The sequence below is a fragment of the Vombatus ursinus genome, unplaced genomic scaffold, assembly GCF_900497805.2.
Source record: "Vombatus ursinus unplaced genomic scaffold, bare-nosed wombat genome assembly UNPS02014821.1, whole genome shotgun sequence".
NCBI classification, from domain to species: Eukaryota; Metazoa; Chordata; class Mammalia; order Diprotodontia; family Vombatidae; genus Vombatus; species Vombatus ursinus.
In genome coordinates, this window is record NW_020954599.1 from 29,871,939 (window position 1) to 29,896,163 (window position 24,225).

General features: G+C 38.1%; 1 protein-coding gene across 1 annotated transcript in view; it reads right to left on the minus strand.

Annotated features, from left to right (window-relative positions):
- LOC114024303 (cytochrome P450 4V2) overlaps positions 1 to 24,225 on the minus strand; it is a 33,288-nt gene that overhangs the window by 5,136 nt on the left and 3,927 nt on the right. Inside the window, exons 2-10 of the mRNA XM_027837299.1 lie at positions 22,939 to 23,051; positions 16,456 to 16,541; positions 15,271 to 15,461; positions 14,801 to 14,870; positions 6,631 to 6,757; positions 4,294 to 4,473; positions 2,300 to 2,402; positions 1,006 to 1,140; positions 721 to 900 (exon numbers count right to left, since the gene is read on the minus strand). Coding sequence (XP_027693100.1) covers positions 721 to 900; positions 1,006 to 1,140; positions 2,300 to 2,402; positions 4,294 to 4,473; positions 6,631 to 6,757; positions 14,801 to 14,870; positions 15,271 to 15,461; positions 16,456 to 16,541; positions 22,939 to 23,051 — 1,185 coding nt within the window. The remainder of the gene's footprint in view (positions 1 to 720; positions 901 to 1,005; positions 1,141 to 2,299; positions 2,403 to 4,293; positions 4,474 to 6,630; positions 6,758 to 14,800; positions 14,871 to 15,270; positions 15,462 to 16,455; positions 16,542 to 22,938; positions 23,052 to 24,225) is intronic.

The window sequence follows — 24,225 nt, forward strand, 5'->3', positions numbered from 1 at the left end:
GTATTTCGAGGATCAAATGAAGTAATGTTTATAAAGCAGTTTGAAGTTAGATGGCGCAGTGGGGTCATGAAGAGTCAGATACAACTGAACAAAATAGGAATGAGCCTGGAATCAGGTTCCTACCCAGGTCTGGAATCAGGAAGACTCATCTTCCTGAGTATAAAATCTGGCCTCAGACTCTTACTAGCTGTGTCATTCTGGGCAAGTCACTTCACTCTGTTTGCCTCAGTTTCCTCATCTATAAAATAAGCTGGAGAAGGAAATGGAAAACCATTCCAGCATCTTTGTCAAGAAAACCCCAAATAGGGTTGCAAAGAGTTGTACACAACCAAAATGACAGAACAACAACAAAAAAGTGCTATACAAATGCTGCTGCTGCTCCTTATAACTACTACTACTGCTACTACTACTGCTGCTACTACTACTACTACTGCTACTACTACTGCTGCTACTACTACTGCTACTGCTGCTGCTGCTGCTGCTACTACTACTACTGCTGCTGCTGCTACTACTACTACTACTGCTACTACTACTACTGCTGCTGCTGCTACTACTACTACTACTGCTACTACTACTACTGCTGCTGCTGCTACTACTACTGCTACTGCTACTATTAGATTTCAGATCAGGTGTTTAGCACGGTGAGATGACAAAGTAATAGTGTGATGCCCACGAAAAGGCTTTTCACAAGTTTCATTCTAATTCATACAGTGTACATACCAATACAGTTTCTGGGTCCAGCAGAGAATGGAACATAAGCATAAGGATGGCGTCCACGAGCATTCTCAGGGAAGAATCGCTCAGGCTGGAAGTCCTCAGGATCTGGAAAGTGCTTTGGATCTCGGTGCAGGGCATAGGGTAAGACAACTGCTTCTGTCCCTTTTGGAACCTTGTAACCAGCTACATGGGAACAGCCAAAGAGACATGAGCAATGGTCTACTATCAACAGGAGCAAACTGCTCAGAAGACACAGTTCCCCTTTAGACCTGAACATGAGATGCTTACCAATAAAGCAATCTGAAATGAGAGTACGGGCAAAAAAAGGAACAGAAGGAAAGAGACGAAGGGTCTCCTTGATGACACAATCCAAATATTTAAGTTTTTTCAGATCATCCACTGTAACAGGGCGGTCCGATTTTCCTTATTTAAAAATGAAAACAACAACAAAAAAACAATGAAAATGAAGAAAAGCGTCAACGAAGCATAAATCAATCTAACACATAAGGCTAATATTTAATTAAATATTAATGTTAATATGTGGGCATTTAATAATAATTATTAACAATTAATTAATATGTGAATATTTAATTCACAGATAAAGAATAAGACATGGCTAATAAAACCTAAACTAGAAATCAGTATTAGGTAATTATTATGGAACACAGATGTGTATGGGAATAATAATATTATGTTAACATAATCAGAAACACAGGATAGCTCATCTTTGAAAAGACAGCAGTTGTGACCAAAAAAAAAAACCAAAAACCAACCTTATGATGGCACCAACCTTTCTCCTATCCCAAGACTGCCTATTGGTAGCTGATAAAGGCCTTGAGACTAGCATTCTTTAGCTGGGTCTTATATTGTGGTTGTTGGAAGAAGGGAGAGAAAGGGAATAGTGAGGTCTCTTTGTGGCACAGCATAATAGCTCAGGGAATTCTGGTTTTCTGGGTTAATTTTCATCTTTGATTTTATTCCCTGTCACTGTCTACTCTTCTAGAAAAGTCTTTGTGCACTGTGCTGGGCTAAAAACTGCCTGAGGTCTAGATACAAAATATACCTAAGGGCGGGATGATAACTCTTCACCACAAAGTCAGTTTCAGCTGCCTTTTTTTTTTTTTAGGCCATTGGGGTTAAGTGACTTGCCCAGGGTCACACAGCTATTAAGTGTCAAGTGTCTGGTCTGAGGCCAGAGCGCAGGTCCTCCTGACTCCAGGGCCAGTGTACTATCCACTGCGCCACCTAGCCGCCCCTCAGCTGCTTTCTTGACAACATTATCTGAGACCTTTCCTAGTCTCTCAATTATGCCTCCATTAGAGGCCATGAGACCAGTTGTCAGAACAGATCCGTGGCTCACGCTACATCAGGAATCCTCATGAAGCGGACCATCTGTTCCCTCTCCTCAGTTTCTCCTCCTGTAAAATAAGGGGGTGGACTAGGTGACCTTAAGGTCCTTTCCAGCTCTAAATCTGTGATCATGTAATCCAAGTATGGCATTCATTTGCCCAAGTAGAAGTACACATGCATACATCAACTTTATACTTCTGGACTAATTGATAAGTGAATAAATCTAACACACCGAAGACTTCATCCAGTTCGCTGTGTACTTTGCGCTGGGCTTCTGGGTAGGAACCTAGCAAGTAGAGGACCCAGTTCATACCCGTTGCTGTGGTGTCATGCCCCTAAAGGGAAAAATAAACATGACGGTGGAGAAACGACAGGGAGAAGGCAGAAGGAAGCACAAAAACTGTCTCACGTTATTTCAGATGGAGTGTGACAAGGGAAAGAATAAAATATAATTAAATGCACAAAGCAATAAGAACTCTAATACTATGACTTAGAATAGTCTTTGATGAAGAGGTAATGCTTCTCGTCAGCAAGGCCAATCCCTCCTATATGTGCCCTTGATTCCATCCCACGGCCTGTCTCCTCTAGCAAGCCACCCCCACTATTATCTCATCTCGCTAATCTTTAACTTTTCCCTATGTACTGACTTCTTCCCTGATGCCTGCAAACTTCCCCATTTTCTACCATTCTTTATAAGCCTTCACTATACTCTAGCATCACCTCCAGCTATTATTCTTTATCCTTTATTTCTGAGTTGAGCTCTTAGAATAAACAATCTCATTCACGGCCTCCATTTCCTTTCCTTTCACACACTTCTCAACACTTTGTAATCTGACTTCTGACCACACCATTCAACTGAAAGTACTTTCTCCAAAGTTACCAATGGCCTTTCCAATAGCCAGATCTGATGGCCGTTTCTCTGTCTTCCTTCTCCTTTACCTTTCTGCCACACACCTGACACCGCTGACCTTTGAAGATATTCTTTCCTCCCTGAGATTGTTCTCTCCCCCTATCTATCTGACAGTTCTTTCTCCATCTTTCACTAGAAGTATCATCAATATCACACTCCATCCACTACTTTCAGAACTATCAAATAGGAACAATTATACACATAGGAAGGAACTTTTAAGTTCTTCAGGAAAAAGAAAAAACACTTTATTTTATCAATCTAAGATAACATGATACATATTTGATTAAGAAAAAAGACAATTCTCCTTTTTTGGATGAATGATAGATCCATTTTGGGTTCTAAAAGCTTATTCCTCTAAAGGAGGAAGATTGGTGGGTATTTGACAAAAAAAAAATTGAATCTGCTGAGTCAGCCTATGTTTACATCTTTGTATAGTTGAGTTTAAGACTTTTCTGGGTATTCTGCACAGCAGCTATCTTCTGACCAAAGAACTTGGAACTCAAATGAGGAGCAACCGCCTCTGGCTCCTTTTCAACTTATTGAGGGAAGGCATCTTGACATTATACTCCTTAATATACTTTGCTGGATTTGTCAGGGAAATTAATCCAAGTCAGAATACAAATGGATTTGAGATATAAAGATATAGATAGATAGATACACACTACATACATACACATGTATGTATATTTGTTGTATATATACATTTATAGGTATATACACGCATGCATATATATACACATCTGTTGTTGACACACACATAGGTGTGTATATGTATGCATATGGGTAGCTAGGTGGCACAGTAAATAGTGCACTGGGTTTGAAATCGGGAAGACTCATCTTCATGAGTTCAGATATGGCCTCAGACACTTACTAGCTGTGTGACCCTGGGCAAGTCACTTAACCCTGTTTGCCTCAGTTTCCTCATCTATAAATGAGCTGAAGAAGGAAATGGCAAACCACTCCAATATCTTTGCCAAGAAAACCTCAAATGGGGTCACAAAGAGTTGGACACCACTGAAATGATTCAACAACAACAATGTATACATGTGTATGTATATCATATGCACAAAAACACATACATATGTATGTATACATGTGTGATTGTGTCTGTATCACAAGGCTAACATATATCAAAGGCTCACATCACTTTATATTTTTTAATATGAGTGGGGAAATTTCTTTTTAAAAATCCAATATCGTCTCTATCCCAGTGATATAAGAAACCCCACAAAAATGTAGTTATGGGTTTAGAATATATACATATACTAAGAATCTCTTCAACGGTGTTTGGAAAGCCCCATGGTATGACAGCTTACTTCAAACATGAAAGTATCAACTTCTTCTCGAATGTCCTGAGGACTTAGTGTGTTTCCGTCTTCATCAGTCGTATTTAAAAGCAAGTCTAGAAAAGCCTGCCGCTTGATGTCTTTTGGTTTCATGTCACCTTTCTTCTGCGCCTCATTTTCCTTCATTTGTCTGGCTCGTTCTTCAATAACCTTTATATTTGAAGAAAAAAAAACTTCTGTTTTTATACATTCTGCAGTTCAACAATATTCCTGCAGAAAGACCAATGGCTTCAGAAGGTCCCAAGGTAGAGCATCTGGTAACTTTTCCTTAGAGACTCTTCTGAAAAAATGAATATTTAGATCTCATTGCATTTACCATTTTCACTAACAAGGGGCTACAGCTCTAATGTATTGTTCAACGCAGTCCAATAAGCATTACTGAACGTCAGCTATGTACCAGTACTGGGCATAAACAGACAAAAACAAAAGGATCCCTCAGTCTTTGCACTCAGCAAACTTTTGATTTTACTAAGGAGAAAGAATTAAAATTACTATGAAAATGTTAGTGTGACTTCATAAAAGGTAATCATGATCCAGTCAAAAGCAAGCAAGTCTTGGATCTGGCACTATAAGACAGCCCACAAGGCACTTTACTCTCTGTACCTCAGTTTCCTCATCTATAAAATGAGGATAATCTATTAAACTACGTACTATACACACTCATACTGTATACCGCATATTTCACAGGATTGTTATGAGGAAAACATTTTGTAAATTTTAAAATTCTGACTCAGGTAGGCATGCACACAGTTTTTTTGTGTGTGTATGTGTGTTTGCATGCACATGTGCACGATAATTATAATGATCAAGGTTAACCCTGAAGCAGAGAGGAGAAACTGCACTTTTCTCCCTTCTTGGCACAGGTAAGGGATTATGGGTGTCAAATATTGCATATTCCTTCAGACTTAGTTGATAGGTCAGTTTGTTTTGCTGAACTGTTTTTTTTCTCTTTCTTTTTTATTCTTCATATAAGTTACAAGTTCATTCCAAGCAGGTAAAATGGAGAGGAGAGGAGGAACTCTATTTGTAAATGAAGATGATATAAAAATAAAAGATATGAATAAATATTTTAAAACAACCTTAAAGTTCATTCATTCTCCTCCAGGCCCTATCCCTGACTTTCTGGATTTCAATAGCACGCCTTCTCTACTGATGGTTCATCCTGGAACTGTCCTCAGCACCTGGTGCCACCTTGCCTTGGAACAGCCTACCAACCCTGCAGTCTGCTCACCCTGCACTGTTCCTTCGCCAGGCCTTTTCCCTGCTCCCACTGGTGAGTTCCTCCTAGGTCTTCCATTTTGTCCTGACCCTGTTCCTGACTTTTTGGACTTCAAAACCATGGCCCTAAACCAGGTTCCTTTCTATTTCCCCTCCTATTTCTCTACATTCTCTGTGTGTGTGTCTCTCTGTGTCTCTGTCTCTATCTCTCTGTCTCTTTCTGTCTCTTTGTCTCTCTCTGTCTCTCTCTCTCTCTCTCCCTCTCTCTTTTGTGTGTTGACTTACCCCATTAGATATTGACCTCAGTGGACTGGAAGCTACACAAGGACAGGGACTGTTTTTCTTTCTGTTTTTATTTGTATCCCAAGGCTTAGCACAGTGCCTGGTATGTAATAGGCACTTAATAAAGGCTTATTCCCTCCTTCCCTTCCTTCTTTCTTTTTTTCCCTTCCTTCCTTCCTTCCTTGAAATGATTATATCTAGGAACAGTTAGTAAGATGACATTAAATAATACAAATTCACTCCAAGCAGGTAAAATCAATAGCTTTTCAATAGGATCTCTGTTAACTGGTTAACTAGGCAACTGATCGAGTAACAATAAAATGGATAAATGAAACCATCAGCAAATTAAATATATGAAAAGATAGATTTATACAAAACATAAATCAAGATGGCAACTGCTTATTTTAGATAAGAATTCCCAATAAAATTTCTTTAAATATCTTTCCTGTGGTATTTAAAATGTGATTTGATATACCACCTCTTCCTCACTCTACCCAAATTAACTAACATCAATTTTTCAGATCCATACATTTTACATAAAGTGAAGTACATTTAAAATGTGTCACTATCTCTCTTATTTTTTTTTAGTTGGCTATGACCAGCTATTTCATTTTGGAACTTGAATGTTTTCTCAGATAGCTCAACATAACCAGAAAACCCAGTTTCTATCGCCTCTTGTTTATACTAACCCCTGCCGAAGATTTTAATTTGAATGTCTATTTAATGTATTCTATTTAATTTTTATCATCTCCTATACAATTCAGGATGCCATAAAAATGGGATGGGGGGAGGGGAGAAGGAACATACTTTGTCTGTGAAATCATGTAGGATCTTTAGACTCCTTTTGTGTTCCCATCCTTCTTTAAACAGAAGATACCATAGGTCAAGCCAAAGCCAAGGCATCTTAATTCTGCGCAATATTATATCAGTCATCCTACAATAGAAGATTTTTAAAAAAATTAATGAATTAAGATTGAGACTAGAATGGACTCCAACAAGAATCCTTCAAAGTAGTAGTACCCATCTTGCATTATCATCACATTTCCTTATGGATATTGAATGCTTATTACTTACAGTTACTAAGTTATAACTAGGTTATAAGTATGTAGTTACTATAGTTACTAAGACAAGGATAAACATGGTAGAGCACCAGGTGCAGAATCAGGAAGATCTGAGTTCAAATCTAGCCTCAGATATTTACTAGCTGTGTGGCCATGGGCAAGTCACTTAACCTCTGTCTACCTCAATTTCCTTGTTCATAAAATGGGAATAATAACAACATCTACCTTTCAGGATTGTTGTGAGGATCAAAGGAGATATCATTTGTAAAGTGTTTTTTTAATATTAAAGTGGCACATAAATGCTAGCTATAATAATAACAATAATAATAATTATTATTATTATTATGTTAACCTCATCACCAGTTCAAGACACTTGGAAGGAAACTACTCAGACTAGAATATGTTTTGGACATCAAATTTATGAATAAGGTCAGTTTATTTTTAATCAAATTGTTTATAATTAGGACTTGCTTTTGAGAAATCTTTCATCATTTTATTGAATTCTTTTGTTTTTATTTATAAAAAAGGTACATTGATAACAATACTATTTCACAAAGTCATTGTTAGGAAATTTACAGAAAGAATTTTGCAAATAATCAGACACTGAATAAATGTCAGCCACCATTGTAATTATTATTGTCTCATTCTTTTCATCTTTTTCAATGGGGTTAAGATAGAAATGGCTCACTTCTGCAAGTCAGGAAGGTGGAATAAGCAATAAATCACAATAACTCTCTCATATTCACCACCAAGCAACCATAAAATAGCACCCCAAAACAAATCCTGGGATTGCAGAACCAGCAAAAAGACAAAGTGAAACAATCTTTTAGTCCAAGAAACTTGAGAGATCAGCAGGAAAGGTCTGTCTCACTTGGGTAAAAGGGAGGCTCAGTCTAGGACAAGAAATGTTCCATCAAGCCAGCAGCAAGCCCCACCTCAGCAAACCAGGGGGAGTTCCTGAGCCCTAGTGTGATGGAGCAGGCAAACACCAGCACCAGGACTTCCCACATGCCTAAGTATAACCTGGGGAAAGGGTAGACTCCAGGTCCAAGAACTGCCATGTGCTTCAGCACTGGGCAAGCAGGCAACCTCAAGCAGCCAGAGCACCATGTGTTTCAATGTAGCCCTGGGAAATGAGAAAACATTCCACTGGCCTCAGGACACACCACACACCAGCACTAGGACCCCAAGTCAGGACCAGGTAAGCTGCCAGACCCCTATGGGCTCCAGCAGTGCCAGCCATCTCCCCTCCCCCCACTCTACTTCCTCAACACCACCAGTAGGGTCCTTCATGGGCCTCAGGGCAACATCAGTATAGCACCAGGTTAACAGCCAGCGCCTGCAGCCCCTGGCACAAGAAGCCTGAGACAATGTCCTTTCCACCCCAAAAGCAGAGCTCAAATTTAAAAGAAAGGAAAAAGACCAAAAAAAGATGAGCAAAAAAACAAAAAAATAATCTGACCATAGAAAGTTATTATGGTGACAGGGAAGATCAAGGCACAAACTCAGAAGACAACAACGCCAAAACACTTATAGGCAAAGCCCCAAACTAAAATGGGAAGTGGTCTGAAGCCCAGAAAGAACTCGTGGAAGAGTTTAAAAGTCATAAAAGAGAGGTAAAACAAAAACTGGGAAAAGAAACGAAAGCGATGCAAGAGAATAAAGGAAAAAAGTCAACAGTTTGGAAAAAGAAAACAACTGCTTAAAAAGTAGAATTGGCCAAATGGAAAGGGAAATACAAAAATCCACTGAAGAAAACAACTCCTTAAAAATACAATTTGATAAATGATAAAGGAAGTACAAAAGCTAGTTGAGGAAAACGACTCCTTAAAATTTAGAATTGGACAAGTGAAAACTAACAACTCTATAAGACTTCAAGAATCAATCGAACAAATTTAAAAAAGTGAAAAAATAGAAGAAAACACAAAATACCTCACTGGAAAAACAACTGAGCTGGAAAAATAGATCCAGGAGAGACAATATCAGAATCATTGGACTACCTGAAAGTCATTATCAAAAGGAGGATCTAGACAGCATCTTTCAAGAAATTATTAAGGAAAATTGCCGAAATATCCAAGAACCAGAGGGCAAAATAGGCATTCATCAATCACCTCAGAAAAGAGATCCCAAAATAAAATCTCCAAGGAACATTATAGCCACATTTCAGAATTATCAGGTCAAGGGGAAAATACCACAAATGGCCAGAAAGAAACAATTCAAATATCAGGGAGTCACAATTGGGATTACATAGGAGTTGGCAGCTGTAACATTAAAGGACTGGAGGTCATGGAATATGATATTCTAGAAGGCAAAGAAGTTAGGACTGCAACCAAAAATCACCTACCTGGCAAAATTAAGCATAATACTTTAAAAACAAATGATCTCCAATACCAAGACCCAAGAGAAGCCTTAAAAGGTAAAAAGGGAAAAGAAAACATAAAGGATTCAATGGAGTTGAACTGTTTACATCCCTACATGGGAAGATGATACTTATAATTCTTAAAAATTATACCACTATCAGTACAGCTAGAAGGAATACACATAGAGAGGGTACAAATATAAGGCAAATTTGAGAGAATGACACAAAAAATTAAAGGATGAGAAAGAGGAGTACACTGGGTGCAGAAGGATGGGAGAGGTAAAATTGGATAAATTATTTCACGTGAAGAGACTCAAAAAAAAACCTATTACAGTGGAGGGAAAGATGGGGTGGGGCAATGGGCATCACTTGAACCTTACTACCATCAGTATTGGCTCAAAGAGGGAATAATACACACAATCAGTTGAATATAGAAATCTATCTTACCCAAGAGTAAAGTAGGAGGGGAGAAAATTAAGCAGGTGGTGGTGGTGGTGGTAGGGAGACTGACAGAAGAGAGGGAAGACCAGGGGAAGTGGTAGACAGAGGCAAAACACTGTTAAGGAGGGAAAGGATGAAAGGAGAGAGAAGACTAAGAGGAAGAAAAATAGGATGGAGGGAAATACACAGTTCATAATCATAACTATACATGTGAATAGTATTCATTCTCCCATAAAATGGAAGCAGATAGAATTCACTATTTGACAAACAATTGCTGGGAAAACTGGAAAACAACAGGGCACAAACTAAGTATAGACCAAAATTTTATACCGTGAGGTAAAAATGGGTACATGATTTACTTTTTCCTTTTTTTTTCTTTTCTTTTTTGGCAGTTGGGGTTAAGTGACTTGCCCAGGGTCACACAGCTAGTAAGTGTCAAGTGTTTGGTCTGAGGCTGGATTTGAACTCAGGTCCTCCTGATTTCAGGGCTGGTGCTCTATCCACTGCGCCACCTAGCTGCTCCCATACATGATTTAAACATAAAGGATGACACCACAAGCAAATCAGAAGAACAAGGAATAGTCTACCGGTCAGACCTATGGAGAAAGTAAGCATTAGTGACCAAATAAAAGACAGAGAGTATTATGGAATATAAAATCAATAACTTTTATTATATTAAATTAAAAGGCTTTTGCACAAACAAAACTAATGCAACCAAGATCACAAGGAAAGCAGAAAGCTGGGAACCAATCTTTACAGCAAATGTCTCTGATAAAGGCCTCATTTCTCAAATATATAGAGAACTGAGTCAAATTGATAAGAACACAAGCCATTCCCCAATTGATAAATGGTCAAGGAATGTGAACAGGCAGCTTTCAGATGAAGAAATCAAGGCTATCTAGAGGCATATGAAGAAGTACTCTAAATCACTTTTGATTAGAGAAATGCAAATTAAAACAACTCTGAGGTACTATCTCACACCTATCAGATTGGCTAATATGCCAATTGTGGTCAACCATTAAGCCTATAATTATGTTCCAGGGGCTGATATAATCTATTAGGTAAGTTATCAAGGATATTTTAGGGTTCCTTTTTATATAGGAATATATATGTATTTATAGGAATTTTTATTTATTTATAAATAAATATTTATATATAGGAATATATATATATTTATAGCTGTCAGTTCATGAAAGATTGATAGCTTCTGATAAATAATTCTAGTCAGCAGGCCATGTCTTGCAAAGCATCCAGTAGATACTAAATTTCCTTTGGTAATATGTAGGACAGTTTCTATTATTTCCACACAGAATAGACAATAATCACTAAGTTGAGTCTCTGTAAGGATAACCCTTCTATAATTTCTGGGATCAATGGCCTGGTCTTGAATTGCCATCATGAATCCCTACGCTTCCACAAATAGTTATATATGACTTAGCCTTTGTTCTCCATGTCTTTGTGTTGGCTGAACTCATGTTGATGTTGCCCAAGGAGGGCCTTCTGATTCTTTTCTTGAGTTTTAGCCAGAGGTAAACCACTTTCAGATACACTTATCAAAGCCAATGGCACGTACCATTTGTAAGCCTTTTCAATTAAGTGATACCTGCTTGTTCCCAAAGTATTTCTTTGAGTTTTTGACCTGCTGATCATATGCTCTGGGACAATCTGTCAATACTATTCTTTTTGGGTGAGGAAGGATTAATCATTCTAGAGCTGCCTTAGGATGAGGGCTTCTGGGTTTCTTAATATTGTACAGATTTTTATTAGAATATTTTTCAAATCCTATTCCAATCTGCTATTGTTGGTTCATTTTATAGTTCTTGAAGTGTGCATTAAAGCTAGTTTCATTTTATGTTCACCCTATTGAGTGTTATTGTTATCATTTTTATTATTATTAATAAAATCATGACAAAAACTCATTTTATTCTTGGTCTCAATATAGATGAGAAAACATCTAAATCTACTGATATACTAGAAATAAATAAGGCAACTTCACTTAAGTGGAAATAAACATAAAACTAACTTTGACAGTAAATGTTTTATATATTAATTACATATGATTATTTTAAGTGTGTGTGTATATATGTGTATATGTATATGTATGTGTGTGCATGCCTTTCAAAGACAGTTTATTTTTGGGTTGTGGCTGATAGTACGGCCAATGTATTACATAATCCTGAAATGAGGCTAAGGGTCTACAAGTTTATTCATTTTGAAATAGAGAGTCCACAAGAATCAATGGGAAAGGTAAGGTGAGTAGGATTTCATGTAAGAAGCTGGATCAAGATCTTCCATCTGCCTGAACTTCACAAGTTAATATATTTAGAGCAGAAAGGGACCTTATATCATCTAGTCCAATCCCCTCATTTTATAACTAAGGAAACTGAGGTCTAGAGAGACCAACAGAGGTAATTTTGTGCAACCTGGTGTGAGAAACAGGATTCAAACCCAGCTGCTCTGAGGCTACTTCTCTCAACAACCGTAATTGCCTCACTTGTTCTAGAGATGCTGGAAGATTTGAGAAGTCAAGAAAAGCAGAGGTGCTATTCCCCACCCCCATCATAGCTACCACCACTACAGTGGTACCAACTAATCTCTTAACCTTCAAATCTTTCCCCGGACACAATGGATCACAGACCTGACTAGGATTTAGGTTGGGTGGCTTCTGTTTTCTCTGCCCAGGTTCTACTTTGCTAAGCAGACACTCAAAGGAGACTCCAAAGGCCAAGAATAATGACCACCCAGTTGGAACTCATCCCACTCACTATAATACTCACTTGTCTACGCAGACGGGCCAGTGACAATGGCAAGTATAAACAAGCTACCCACTCTATAGATGTCATGGACAAGGTTTACTTCTTGAAACATCACAGGATCAGGGAACCAAAGAAATTCAGACAGGGATGGAAACTGAGAGGTCATTTAATCCAACCCCTTCATTTTCCTGGTGAGGAAACTATTGGCCAGAAAGTCTAAGCAATATCCCCTTTCCATTCTTCATGTCATTGTCTTACATTGCAAAATGGCCTTTTCTATGAAAATTCTGGATAAGCTATTGCAGGAGCTTCATGAAGACAAATGTGTTTTTGTTGTTTATTACAGCTTTCTGAGGTAAGAAGAAAAATCACCTTTAAAAAATAAATGTTTCCATTTTGGAGACACTCATTTCATTGCCACAGTGAGCTACCAATGAGGAAAATACCTCTTGCCAATGAACATCAGCATATGTTCTGCAACATAGAAATTTGCCTGGGACACTAAAAGTTTAAGTGATTTGCCCACATAGGCAATATATGTCAGAAGCAAGACTTGACCCAGATCTTCCTGACTCTAAGGTCATCTAACCACCATACTGACTTTAATATGGTCCATTCATTTTCCCAATTAGGAATTTTTTAAACGAGTCATTTTTGTATCACAACTTCTATTGCTAGGTAGCCAGTCGGCCCAGTGGATATAATTATTTACAGTTACTAAGTTATAACTAGGTTTTAGGTATATAGTTACTATAGTTACTAACTTACAGTTACTAAGAAAAGGATAGACATGGATAGAACACCAGGCCTGGCTTCAGGAAGATGAGTCCAAATCCAGCCTCCGATACTTATAAGTTCTGTGTGACCCTGGACAAGTTACTTAACTGCTTTCTGCCTCAGTTTCCTCAACTGTAAAGTGGGGATAATAGTAGCACCTACCTCCCAGGTTTGTTGTTAAGCTCAAATGAGATGAATTTATAAAGTGCTCAGCACTTTGCCTGGCACATAATAGGTGCTATATTTGTTATTGTTGTTATCACTCTTACAACTACTGGTTTTCTAAGATCCTTAGCCCATTTCTTACCTTCAAGCTATACATGAACAGGATTCATATAACAGAGCCAGAGAAGGGAGAAAATCCTCTGTGCTCAGCTATTCTGTCAATAAGGAGAAATAATTTATTCCAACCCTTGGCAAGCCAGAAAAGCTTACAGCTTAACAGTACTTAGAACGTTCCTTCCTTCCCTTTCTTGTTCCTTAACTGAGTATGCTTTCCAAGGTTCCCTCCTTAGCCTTCTACCCTAGAAGTTCTTAACTTGGGCCTATGAATTTTTAAAAATGTCCATTTTGATAAATGTATTTCAATATATTGGTTTCCTTTGTACTCTTATGTATTCCAAATTATCCATTTAAAAACATGATTCTGAGAAGGGATTCGTAGACTTCACCAGACTACCAAAAGAGTCCGTGACACAGAAATGTTAAGTTTCTGCTCTAATCTCTCCTTTCTCCAGGCCATCCTTTGCATTCCTACCAACCCCCCTCCCCAATTCAAAAACCTCCTGTGACTCCATCATTCTAATCAGGTCACTTTTCTGCTCAAGGATCTTCTTGGCTCCCCTCTGTCCACTAAAGAAAGAATGAATTCCTTAGCCTATAGTTAAGGCCCTCAAAAATCTGGCTGCAACCTTCCTCATCAGCCTTCCTCACGGTTCCCCTCGATTTATTCTGTGTTGCATACAGAATGGACTGCTCACCACCTTTCTAAAACTAATTTCCTTCCTATTCCTATGCCTAGGCTGATACTCTGAAAACAAGCTCTATGAGAACCAAGACTTCATTGATGTGTGTACCCACCCTCTCCCACTGATGTGAATCCCAACCTGGTCAGGAATTGCTATGAAGACTCAACCACTTTTTACCAACCTGGTGAATAAACAAGAGAAATAAAACACAAAAGCCCAAACTCAGAACTACACTGGAGGGTTTTCCAGCTTGGTAAGACTGGAAAGAGCTTACTTTTCTTGGGCACAACCTTTGAGAAGCCAGGGTCACCTCTATTCCAGAAGGAGACATTGAAGGAAGGTTGTGGTTTTGGTTTTTTTTTTTGGGTGGGGGTGTCAAAACCATAAATACAATACATTGTTCATAGAAGAAATGGTAGATGCCAGAAACTTGGGGAATTTCATATATTAATTCATGACCACTTAAAATATTAATTTAATATGCAGGCACACTAAGAGCCTGTAAGAACCATAGAAAAGGAAATGTCACATATATGATTAAAATATCACTGCTGGCACTAACTTTAAAAACCTAAATGATTAATAATCCTTTGAAACTCAAAGATGTATATTTACCTAAAAACTGAGCGGACATACTCAGAATCACCATTGACTTGGGCACCAATATTTTTACCCATAGCAGTTTCTAGAAAACGAAAGAAAAAGCCTGACTTAGATTCATAAGAACATTCATCAGTTGGGTGGGGAGTGGGGGTAGTTTGATGATTTACTATTTTTAAAAACTGTATAATGTTTATTATGTTTGTATGTTTATTATGTTTTTCAGCTGGCCACCATCTTCCATGCTCCCTTCTCTTCCCTTGCTTTATCCACTCCACCTTCTTTCCTGCCTTTTCTTTTATCTTTCCCTCCATATCCTACCACTGTCCCAGGAGTGGATGTAAACTGGGGAAGGATCCCCATTTGGGCTGGTGCTACAGGGCTCAGTTCTGTGCCAGTCTGATGTTAAGTCCAGTGACCAAGGCTTTTTCTCCCATATTATTCCCATATCTGGTTACCATAATTAAATAATAATTAGAACTTACCACAGATTATGTCTAAGGCACAGAGAGTGATGTCAAGAAAACAGTTAAAGGCTTCTTGGTCAACGTGTTTTTCAAGCTGATTGACTAAAACATTAGCTTGTTCATTCATGACATCTAAGAATTCTTCCAGAATTGTGAAATGAAAGGTTGGGGTTAGCATTTTTCTCCTGGAACGCCACTTGTTTCCGGTACTAGAAATTTGTTACAAATAAGAAGAAGAAGAAAAAAAGAAGCAATGAATCTGAGTTTTTTTTAACTTTTTGATCTGAAATCCAAATTTGATAATTACTCTAAAATTAATATAATTAATTATATATAAATATTATTAATAACATAATTATAATAATCTATATATTCTTAAATGTTTTATAAGAATTTTAATGAGTCAGTTATAATAAATCTATTTTAGAACCCTCATACATAAGATTCTGATTATAATATGATACTCTAGAGCCTGCAGAAATATAGGACTTTGCTGTCTCAACAGCAGCACAATTCTCTATTCCTGGAATGCCCTGCCCTTGTTAAATCCCTATCCATCCTTAAAAGCCTAACCCCCAGGCTACCAAATCCATGAAGCTTTCCATGATTATCCTGCTGCTACCTACCTCCCCTCTCTGATATCAGAGAGGACCTGATTTTGTCCCTCTCTAGCAAATAACATATTTGACACAGTATTATACTTCTGAATGGTTGTGTCTTTGCCTTTACTAGACTCTAAACTCTATGAGGGCAGAGAAGTAATCTGTGAACTCCTCATCTACTTCAATACCAAACACACAGGCTTGTATACAGTAGGCACTTAATAAATGTCTGTTGAATTTTAATATAGTGTTATTCTGTGGAAATATTATAACTTAAATATTTTCATGTAAACCTCCATTGAAAAGACTCCTTAATTTGAGAAGGAAAAAGTATCTAAAATATCAGAAGCCCCAAACACATTTTAATCTAGATTCATAACTGTAGAATAAGATTATAAAAATGGGATGTTTTTTTAACACAGTTGTAGCAATATCATTATATATTGAGAAGTGAAATGCAAAGATTACATATATTATTACAAATACTTTCTTCATTTTAGCAAATATAAATAGTATAAAAAAACCTTTAAAGTAGATAGCGGTAACTTCTGAAATCTTCAATTCTCAAAAGAAATAGGATGAGATCTTTACATTAGCATACCTTGTAAGGAGTCCAAGGCCAAGCCAGGGATGCAGGAACTTATACAGGCGGGATTTGTCAATTTGCTTTGAACTTGATAAAAGTGTCTTAAGAGAGGAAAAAGAAAAATGTGTGCTTCAGGTTATGGAAACCTTTGGAGAGAGTGTGGTAGAGCAGCCTTGAAATCAGGAAGCCCTAAATACAAACTCTCCCTTATAGTAGCCATGTGACCAGCCTTTTAAACTCTCACCACTCCCAGAAAATTCTGTAAAACTATAAATGACACAGGAGCTGCTATCCTATATCAACAGAGAGAATTTCTCCACGCAGAATTCTTTACATCAGTGAAGCTGTAGACCCAAACCAAAACCATATATTGATACACACCCTGTGTATATGTGTGTGTGTGTGTGTGCACAGACAATAGATAGCTAGATTGATTATTTTTAAAATTGATTTTAATCAAACCTGTGGTTTCATTAGTATAGTGAACTCCAGGTGTGGAAGTCCTTCGTCCAATACAAGACCATAACTATTATGTAACTATAGTCTTAGAGAGTCGCCTAGATCACAGAGAGGATAAGTGACTTTCGGAGAGTCACATGGCTAGTATGAATCAGAGGTAGGATTTGAACCTAGGCCTTCTGGACTTCAAAGTTAGCTTAGAGGCTGTCCACTACACTAACTCTTGCTACACTGCTCTCACTCCACCTTCATTTTCTCTCTGTCTCTGTCACTCTGTCTCCATCTCCGTCTGTCTCTCTCTGTCCCTCCCTTCTCTATCTGTCTCTCTTCCCTCCCTCCCTCTCTCTCTCTCTGTTTCTCCTTCCCCCCCCTCTTTCCCCTACTCTCCTTCCCTTCTCTCCTCTCTCCCCTTCTATATATACACACATACAAATATAATTACAAATATATATCATCATACATAATGTATATTATATGTACATATATGGGAAAAAGCAGGAAAGCTATTTTAAATATTAAAATGCCTATATAGGGAAATTTAGATCTAAAACAATAATTTCAAAGTCCACTCCAAAGCTCCATTCTTTTGCTATGATTAGGCATATTGATTCATTCATTCATGAAATCTTCCTACCTAGGTGACAAATTCCTCAGTGAACAGGCTTGGAGAAAGGAAAGGAGGAACCTTCCTGTTTAAGTGTTTGATTATACCCACATAAAATGTGGACCCGAAATGAGGAAAACCAAACCTTTAATCAGATTGATGCTTTAAGGGGGCTGAAATAAAATGTAAACAAAAAAGTTTTATTTTGTTTCTTAAGGTTTCCAGAATTAAAATCAAGAGTTGGGCCAAGGGGCAGCTAGGTACTGCAGTGGATAGAGCACTGGCCCTGGAGTCAATATGACCTGAGTTCAGATTTGGCTTCAGACACTTACTAGCTATGTGACCATGGGCAAATTACTTAACTCCAATTGCCTCAAAAAAAAAAAAGGAGTTAGGTCAATTATGTAGCATGAAAACAAATAAATAAATGGTCTAGCTTCAAGGTACATTGCTATCCCAGAGAAACTAAGGGAACAGGAAGAAGGGCTCCTATGTGTTGGATAGCTCCTCATTACTGAGGGTGGTGGTGAAGGGAGAAAAAAATAAAAACAATAACAACCGATATTCATTAGTACTGTAAGATTTACAAAGCATTTTCCTTCTGGCAGAAGTAGTACAATGGTTAAGAGAGAAAAATGGAAGTTTAGAGGTTAAGTAAAAGTAGGGAGAAAGTCAGAGAACCTCTAGCTGACCTTGGTAAATTCAAATCACTAGGCTGTGATGAGATAGATAGTCTCAGTTCTGAGAGAACTGGCAGATGAGACTGATGAGCTACTATCAGAGATCTCATGGATCCTGGACGACAGGAGGGGTACCGTGGGACCTGAGAGGTCAAATAGTCTCTGGATTTCCAAAAACAGAGAAAAGGACAAAGTCTGCAAAATTCTAGTCGAAGGAGCTCCAATTCCTAGGAAATTTTTAGAAAATATTATTAGAGGGATGAATAATGAACAATCAGAAAAGAAGCCAAGAAAGCTTCTACAAGAAAAAGTCATGCGATTCCCCAAAGCATAAAATTTCAAATAACTAAATGAAAGATTGCTTCAAGTCACTAATAATAAGAGAAATGCAGATCAAAACAACTTGGAAATTTCAACTCATACCCAGCAAATTGGCAAAGATGACGAAAGATGGGAATAGCCAACGTTATAGGGCATACAACAAGACAGATAGATTTTAGGCACTCTTGAAGTATATAGAGTGTAAAACACACTTGTCGCCTTAAGGCTAAGAGACCAACCATTGGGCCATTTATAATTGTCTTGGAGGAGCTGTGAATTGATCCAACCACTCTGAAAATCAGTTTGGAAGGAGTGGTCAGATAGGTAGGAGGAGAACAGGAAAGAGAGGTAACCCAAAAACCTAGAAAGAAGAGAGTATCAAGGAGAAGGAGATTAACTGTGCCAAAGTCTACAGAGAAGTGAAAAAGCATGAGGATTGAGAAAAGGACATTAAATTTGGCAACTGAGAGAGAACTAGTAACTCTGAAGAAAGCGATTTTGGTGGAATGAGTTGGAAGCCAGACTATAGAGAGTTAAGAAGAGAGCAAGAGGAAAGACTGTGGGGGGCACTTGTAGACAGTGTTTCTCAAGGAGTTTAATCACAAAAGGGAAGAGAGATATGGAACTCAAGCTGGAAGGGATGGATGGATGGATGGACAGATGGATGGATGGATCAAGCAAGGGTTTCATGAGGAAGACATGGGCATGTTTGTAGGCAGTAAGAAAGCAGCCCAATAGGGAGAAACTGATAATAAGTGAGGGCATAGATGATAGAGGGGGCAATCTGCTGAAGATGAGAGGATAGAATGGCGTTATTTGTGGGTGGAGCTTGCCTTGGCAAGGAGAAAGGCCACCTCACTATGTGACAGAGGCATGAAGGAAAAGGTAATGGAAGAAGGCATCTGGGCTATGTGTGATGAAAGAGTTGAGGAAAAGATGCAGCTGTTGGGGGTTGAGGAGTCATAGGAGGCTTGAGGAGGGATAAAAAAAGTTTAGAAGAGCATCCTACAGATGAGGAGGATAGCAAAAGGATTGCCTGGCAGCAGTGAGGGCCCAGCTGAAGTTACGTAACATAAATTCATAATGGACCCAGTCAGAACAGTCTTGTGGCATGTCCAGCTTCATTCAGAAGCATGTTTGCAGGAGCAATGACAGGAGATAGAAGTCATCCAAGGCTAAGGCTTTGCAGGAGAAGTTCAGTGACATGATCAAGCGGCAAAGGGACACAAGAAGAAAGTGGAGATGTTTGTCCTGAGGAAGAGAAGAGAAGACTGAAGGATGGGGGTGGACATGAAAATTGTCTACACATCATATGGAAGAGGGAATAGACTTACTCTGTTTGCCTTTCAAAGGCAGAGAGTGGCAAAGAGGTAGCTTTAGCCTTGATATTAGGAAAAACTTTGTAAAACTTAGGGCAGCCCAGAAGTAGAGGTTCCTCCTCATTATAGATCTTCAAACCTTACAAGACTAGATGATTACTTCTTGAATATTCTGCAGAAGGGATTCTGCTTTGGGTATTGGTTAGACTTCAGGGCTGGAGAGACTGCAGCCTCAAGGACGTACATGGCCCTCTAGGTCCTCAAGTGCTGTCCTTTGACTGAATCCAAACTTCACAGAACAGATCCCCTTAATAAAAGGATCTGTTCTGTAAAACTTGGACTCAGTCAAAAGGCCACACCCAGGGACCTTGAGGGCCACATGTGGCCTTGAGGCTGCAGGTTCCCCACCCCTGGACTAGATCAAAGATCTTGACTTTTTTGTTTCATTATTGTTGTTTTTGTTGTTGTTGTTAAATTATTTCAGTCGTATCTGACTCTCATGACCCAAATTTGGGTTTTCTTGGCAAAGATACTGGAGTGGTTTGCCATTTCCTTCTCCAGCTCATTTTACAGATGAGGAAATGAGGCAAACAGGGTAAAGTGACTTGCCTAGGGTCACACAGCTAGTCAGTGTCTGAGGCCAGATTTGAACTCAGATCTTCTTTACTCCATAAAAGAACCCTCTGACAGTTTCAGAATGATACCTAACATGTAGGTTTACAAAGGAAACAATTACATTGAAATAGTTACTTTTTTTTTTAAAGCACCTTTACCCCCTTGCTAGCCCTCACATACAACATTCCATTTCCTGACTCCATCCATCTTCACTGGCTATCTCTCAGGTCTGGAATTTTCTTCCTTCTCTTCTCTGCCTCTTGGCTTTCTTCAGATCCCAGCTAAAACCACACCTTCTTCAAGAAGCCTTTCCGGGTCCCTCTTAATGCTAGTATCACCCCCCTGAGATAATCTCCATTGTGTCCTGGATATACCTTGTTAGTGCTATTTGTGTTATTTCTCCTGTTAGACTGTGAGCTCCTTGAGGGCACAGTAGGTTTTTTGCTTGGTTGTGTTTTTGCTTCTCTGTGTATCCTCAGTACTTAGCATCATGCCAGGCACATAGTAGGTGCTTGATACATGCCACACTGTTACAGCCTTTATCATCAGAGATGAGATTTGAACCCTGGTGTTCCCATCTCCAAACACCGCACTCCATCTTATGCTTTACTCCGTAAAGAATGTGGGCTACTGCTTCATTATAGAAGATGGGCAACAGGAATTGCCTCCATGTAGGAGGCAGTATTTTCAAATATGGCTCTTCTGGTTTAAGGGAGTTAAGAAATAGTACTCCACTAATCTTTCAGTTGGCTGCTAATGGATATAATTAACTTAATTTGTACTTGGAGAAAAGTGAGCTTCTGAGAAATAAAGCTACGGTCCACAGGGACTTAAACTATTTGGTCACAAACCTCTATTTCCTCATTCTCATTCTGTAGTATTCTTTACTATATCACTTTTTCTTCCTGTAAAAAATATTTTGTATTGTCTTCCCCATCAGACTGTGAGCTCTTTAAAATCAGGCAGCAAGGTGATACAGAGGATAGAGCATGGAACCTGGAATCAGGAAGAACCAAGTTCAAATTCAGCTAAGCTTTGTGACCTTGGTCAAATCCCTTAACCTCAGTTTCTTCAATTGTAAAATGGGAATAATAATTAGTACCGACCTCCCAGGGTTGTTATGGGGATAAAATGAAGTAATATTTGTAAAGTTCTTAGCACAGTACCTGGCTCTAAGTGCTTAATTAATGCTTATTTACTTACTAATTATAGTACAGAATTATTTTGGTGTGATTCTCATGAAATGATATGTATAATATTAATAATTAGTTATACATTTATATGTAATTATATTAAAATAATTAGCACAATATTAATAAATAACATGTCTAATATTTATTTAAAACAAGTTCTTTCCCTATCTTTAAAAGGGCAAAAGTTTTAAGAAGTAGATGAAGATTATTACAGATAGAACTGAAATGGGAAGGAAGGAATGTAGAGTCAATTCTGAGGGAGAGAGGAGAGACAAGAGAGAGACTTTACTGTTTATATGCTTTCTGAGCAGGCATGGTGGTGTACCCCTATAATACCAGCTATGGGGGGACTGTGATCTCTTGACCTCTGGATTCCTGAGCTGAAGTGAACTATGCCAGTTGGGTGATTGAACTAAGTAAAACACCTATATGGTGAGCCCCAATGACTGAGGAGCTACCAGGTGGCTTAAGGAGGGCTGAAGCAGGACAGGTCAGAAATGGTATCCAATAAAGCTTCCATGTTGATCAGGGTGGGATTAGGTCCATAGATGGCTGCTGTACTTCTGGTCTGGGCAAGATAAAGAGACCTAGTCTTAAAAAATAAATAACATCATTTTAAAGGCTTTCTAATTATATTATTGACCATAGTCTCCTTTGATTTGAATGCCAGTAAAACAAAGGTATAGTAGGAAAGAAAACTATCACGGCAATAGGCCATAAATAAAGAAATCTCATTCTGAAATATTTCAATTAACTTTTTTCTAATCATAAGCATCATGACTGATGTTCACACACACACATGCACACATGTATAGGGCAGGATAGTATGACAGAAGAAAAAGTACTGAATCTTGAGTTAAAAAAATGTGTCTAAATTTTTCCTATAATATAGGCAACTAGGTGGTGCAGTGGATACAGCTCTGTATCAGGAGTCAGAAAGCACCTGAGTTCAAACCCAACTGTAGACACTTACTTGCTGTGTGACCCTGGGCAAGTAGATAATACTTCCCAGTATTATTTACTGTCTATCTAGCTGTAGATAATACTATCGAGTTGAACTTAGACAACTCTTATCACCTCTGCACGTCTCAGTGTTCTTATCTATAGATTGAGAGGGCTGGACTAGTTGCTTCCCAATATCCCCATATCAATGTTGCAATGTATTGAAAGGTACCTTTCAAAACCTAAAATACTCCAAGTATTTCCCTAAGTAATGACTCAAGTAGCAGGGAGCATTTCTGATAGGTATTGCACTAGAATTCAACAGTTCTTCAAATTGTATGTTTCTATTTGAAATACAAACTCACCTCCACATTATCAGCATGATACAATGCCACCATTGGCACTGGACCCACCCACAATTTTAGCAGTGGTTCCTGTCTGTATTCTTCGGTATAGAAACTGATCTGTTCAAAAAATTCTGGGAAATAAATGTTTTCAGTTAAAATTCAGTCAAAATGAGCATTTGGGTAATTAAATATTTGTAAAAAATCATGCATTTTATAAAATACCTCTAGCTTTCTGAAAAACCATTGAGACTTCTCAGGATTCAATTTTTAAAACAGGAATGGGAAGAATGACTTCCCGTATGATAACTAAAAACAGAAACTAAATTCTCTGTAAGAGCTTCTATGTGCTAAAAGATATTTGATTTTTTTATCTAAAATTTTTAACGTTTGTGTTATATTTTCAGTACCTTCATATGGTATAAAGTGAGAATCTGTTTTATTTTCTTCCACATTATTAGCCATCTTTCTCTAAACACTCCTTAATTAAAACTTTCCCTCATTTTTACCAGCTACAAGCTCATCAAAAACTAAGTTCTTGTATGAATTCAGTCATTTCTACAATTTCTATTTTATTCCACTATTCTGGTTTTTCCTGTTTAGTTTTGTTTAGGGAATATCTTAGGAAGTATATTTCTTCCCCTTAAAAAGAATAGAAGCAAAAAAGAGGGGATAAAAATAACAAAAATCAAACTTTTTCTGAGATGAGCCAGGGTGTATGTGAGAAAGAAGAGGAAGAGGAAGTAAGATCAAAGCAGAGAAGACATAATCTAAATTTGCAGTGAATCCAATTAATAAAGTTTCCAATTAATTTCAATCAATTAATTAATCCAATTAATGGAATTCCAATTAATGAAGTTATATAGAGGATTGGAACAGAGGAAGTTCATGATCTAAGACTTATTCCCCTCAATAAAAATAGGGCAGATGAGAATAAAATGGAGACCCTATGAGGAGGGTAGAAAAATTTTCAAGTAGTTACTTCTGTTGGTGAGGGATGGTATAGTTGAAAGGTCACTTTTTGTTGCTGTTCAATCATATCTGACTGTATGTGACTCCATGGACATTATCCATAGAATTTTCTTGGCAAAGATACCGGAGTAGTTTTCCATTTCCTTCTCCAGCATGTCCCTATTTTACAGATGAGGAACTGAGACAAATAGTGGTTAAGTGACTTGCCCAGGATCACACAGCTAGTAAGTGTCTGAGGTGGGATTTCAATTCACATCTTCCTGACTCCAGGCCTGGTGGTCTATCCACTGCACCAATTAGCTGCTCCAGAAAAGGCACTTACTCTGGAGTCAAGGG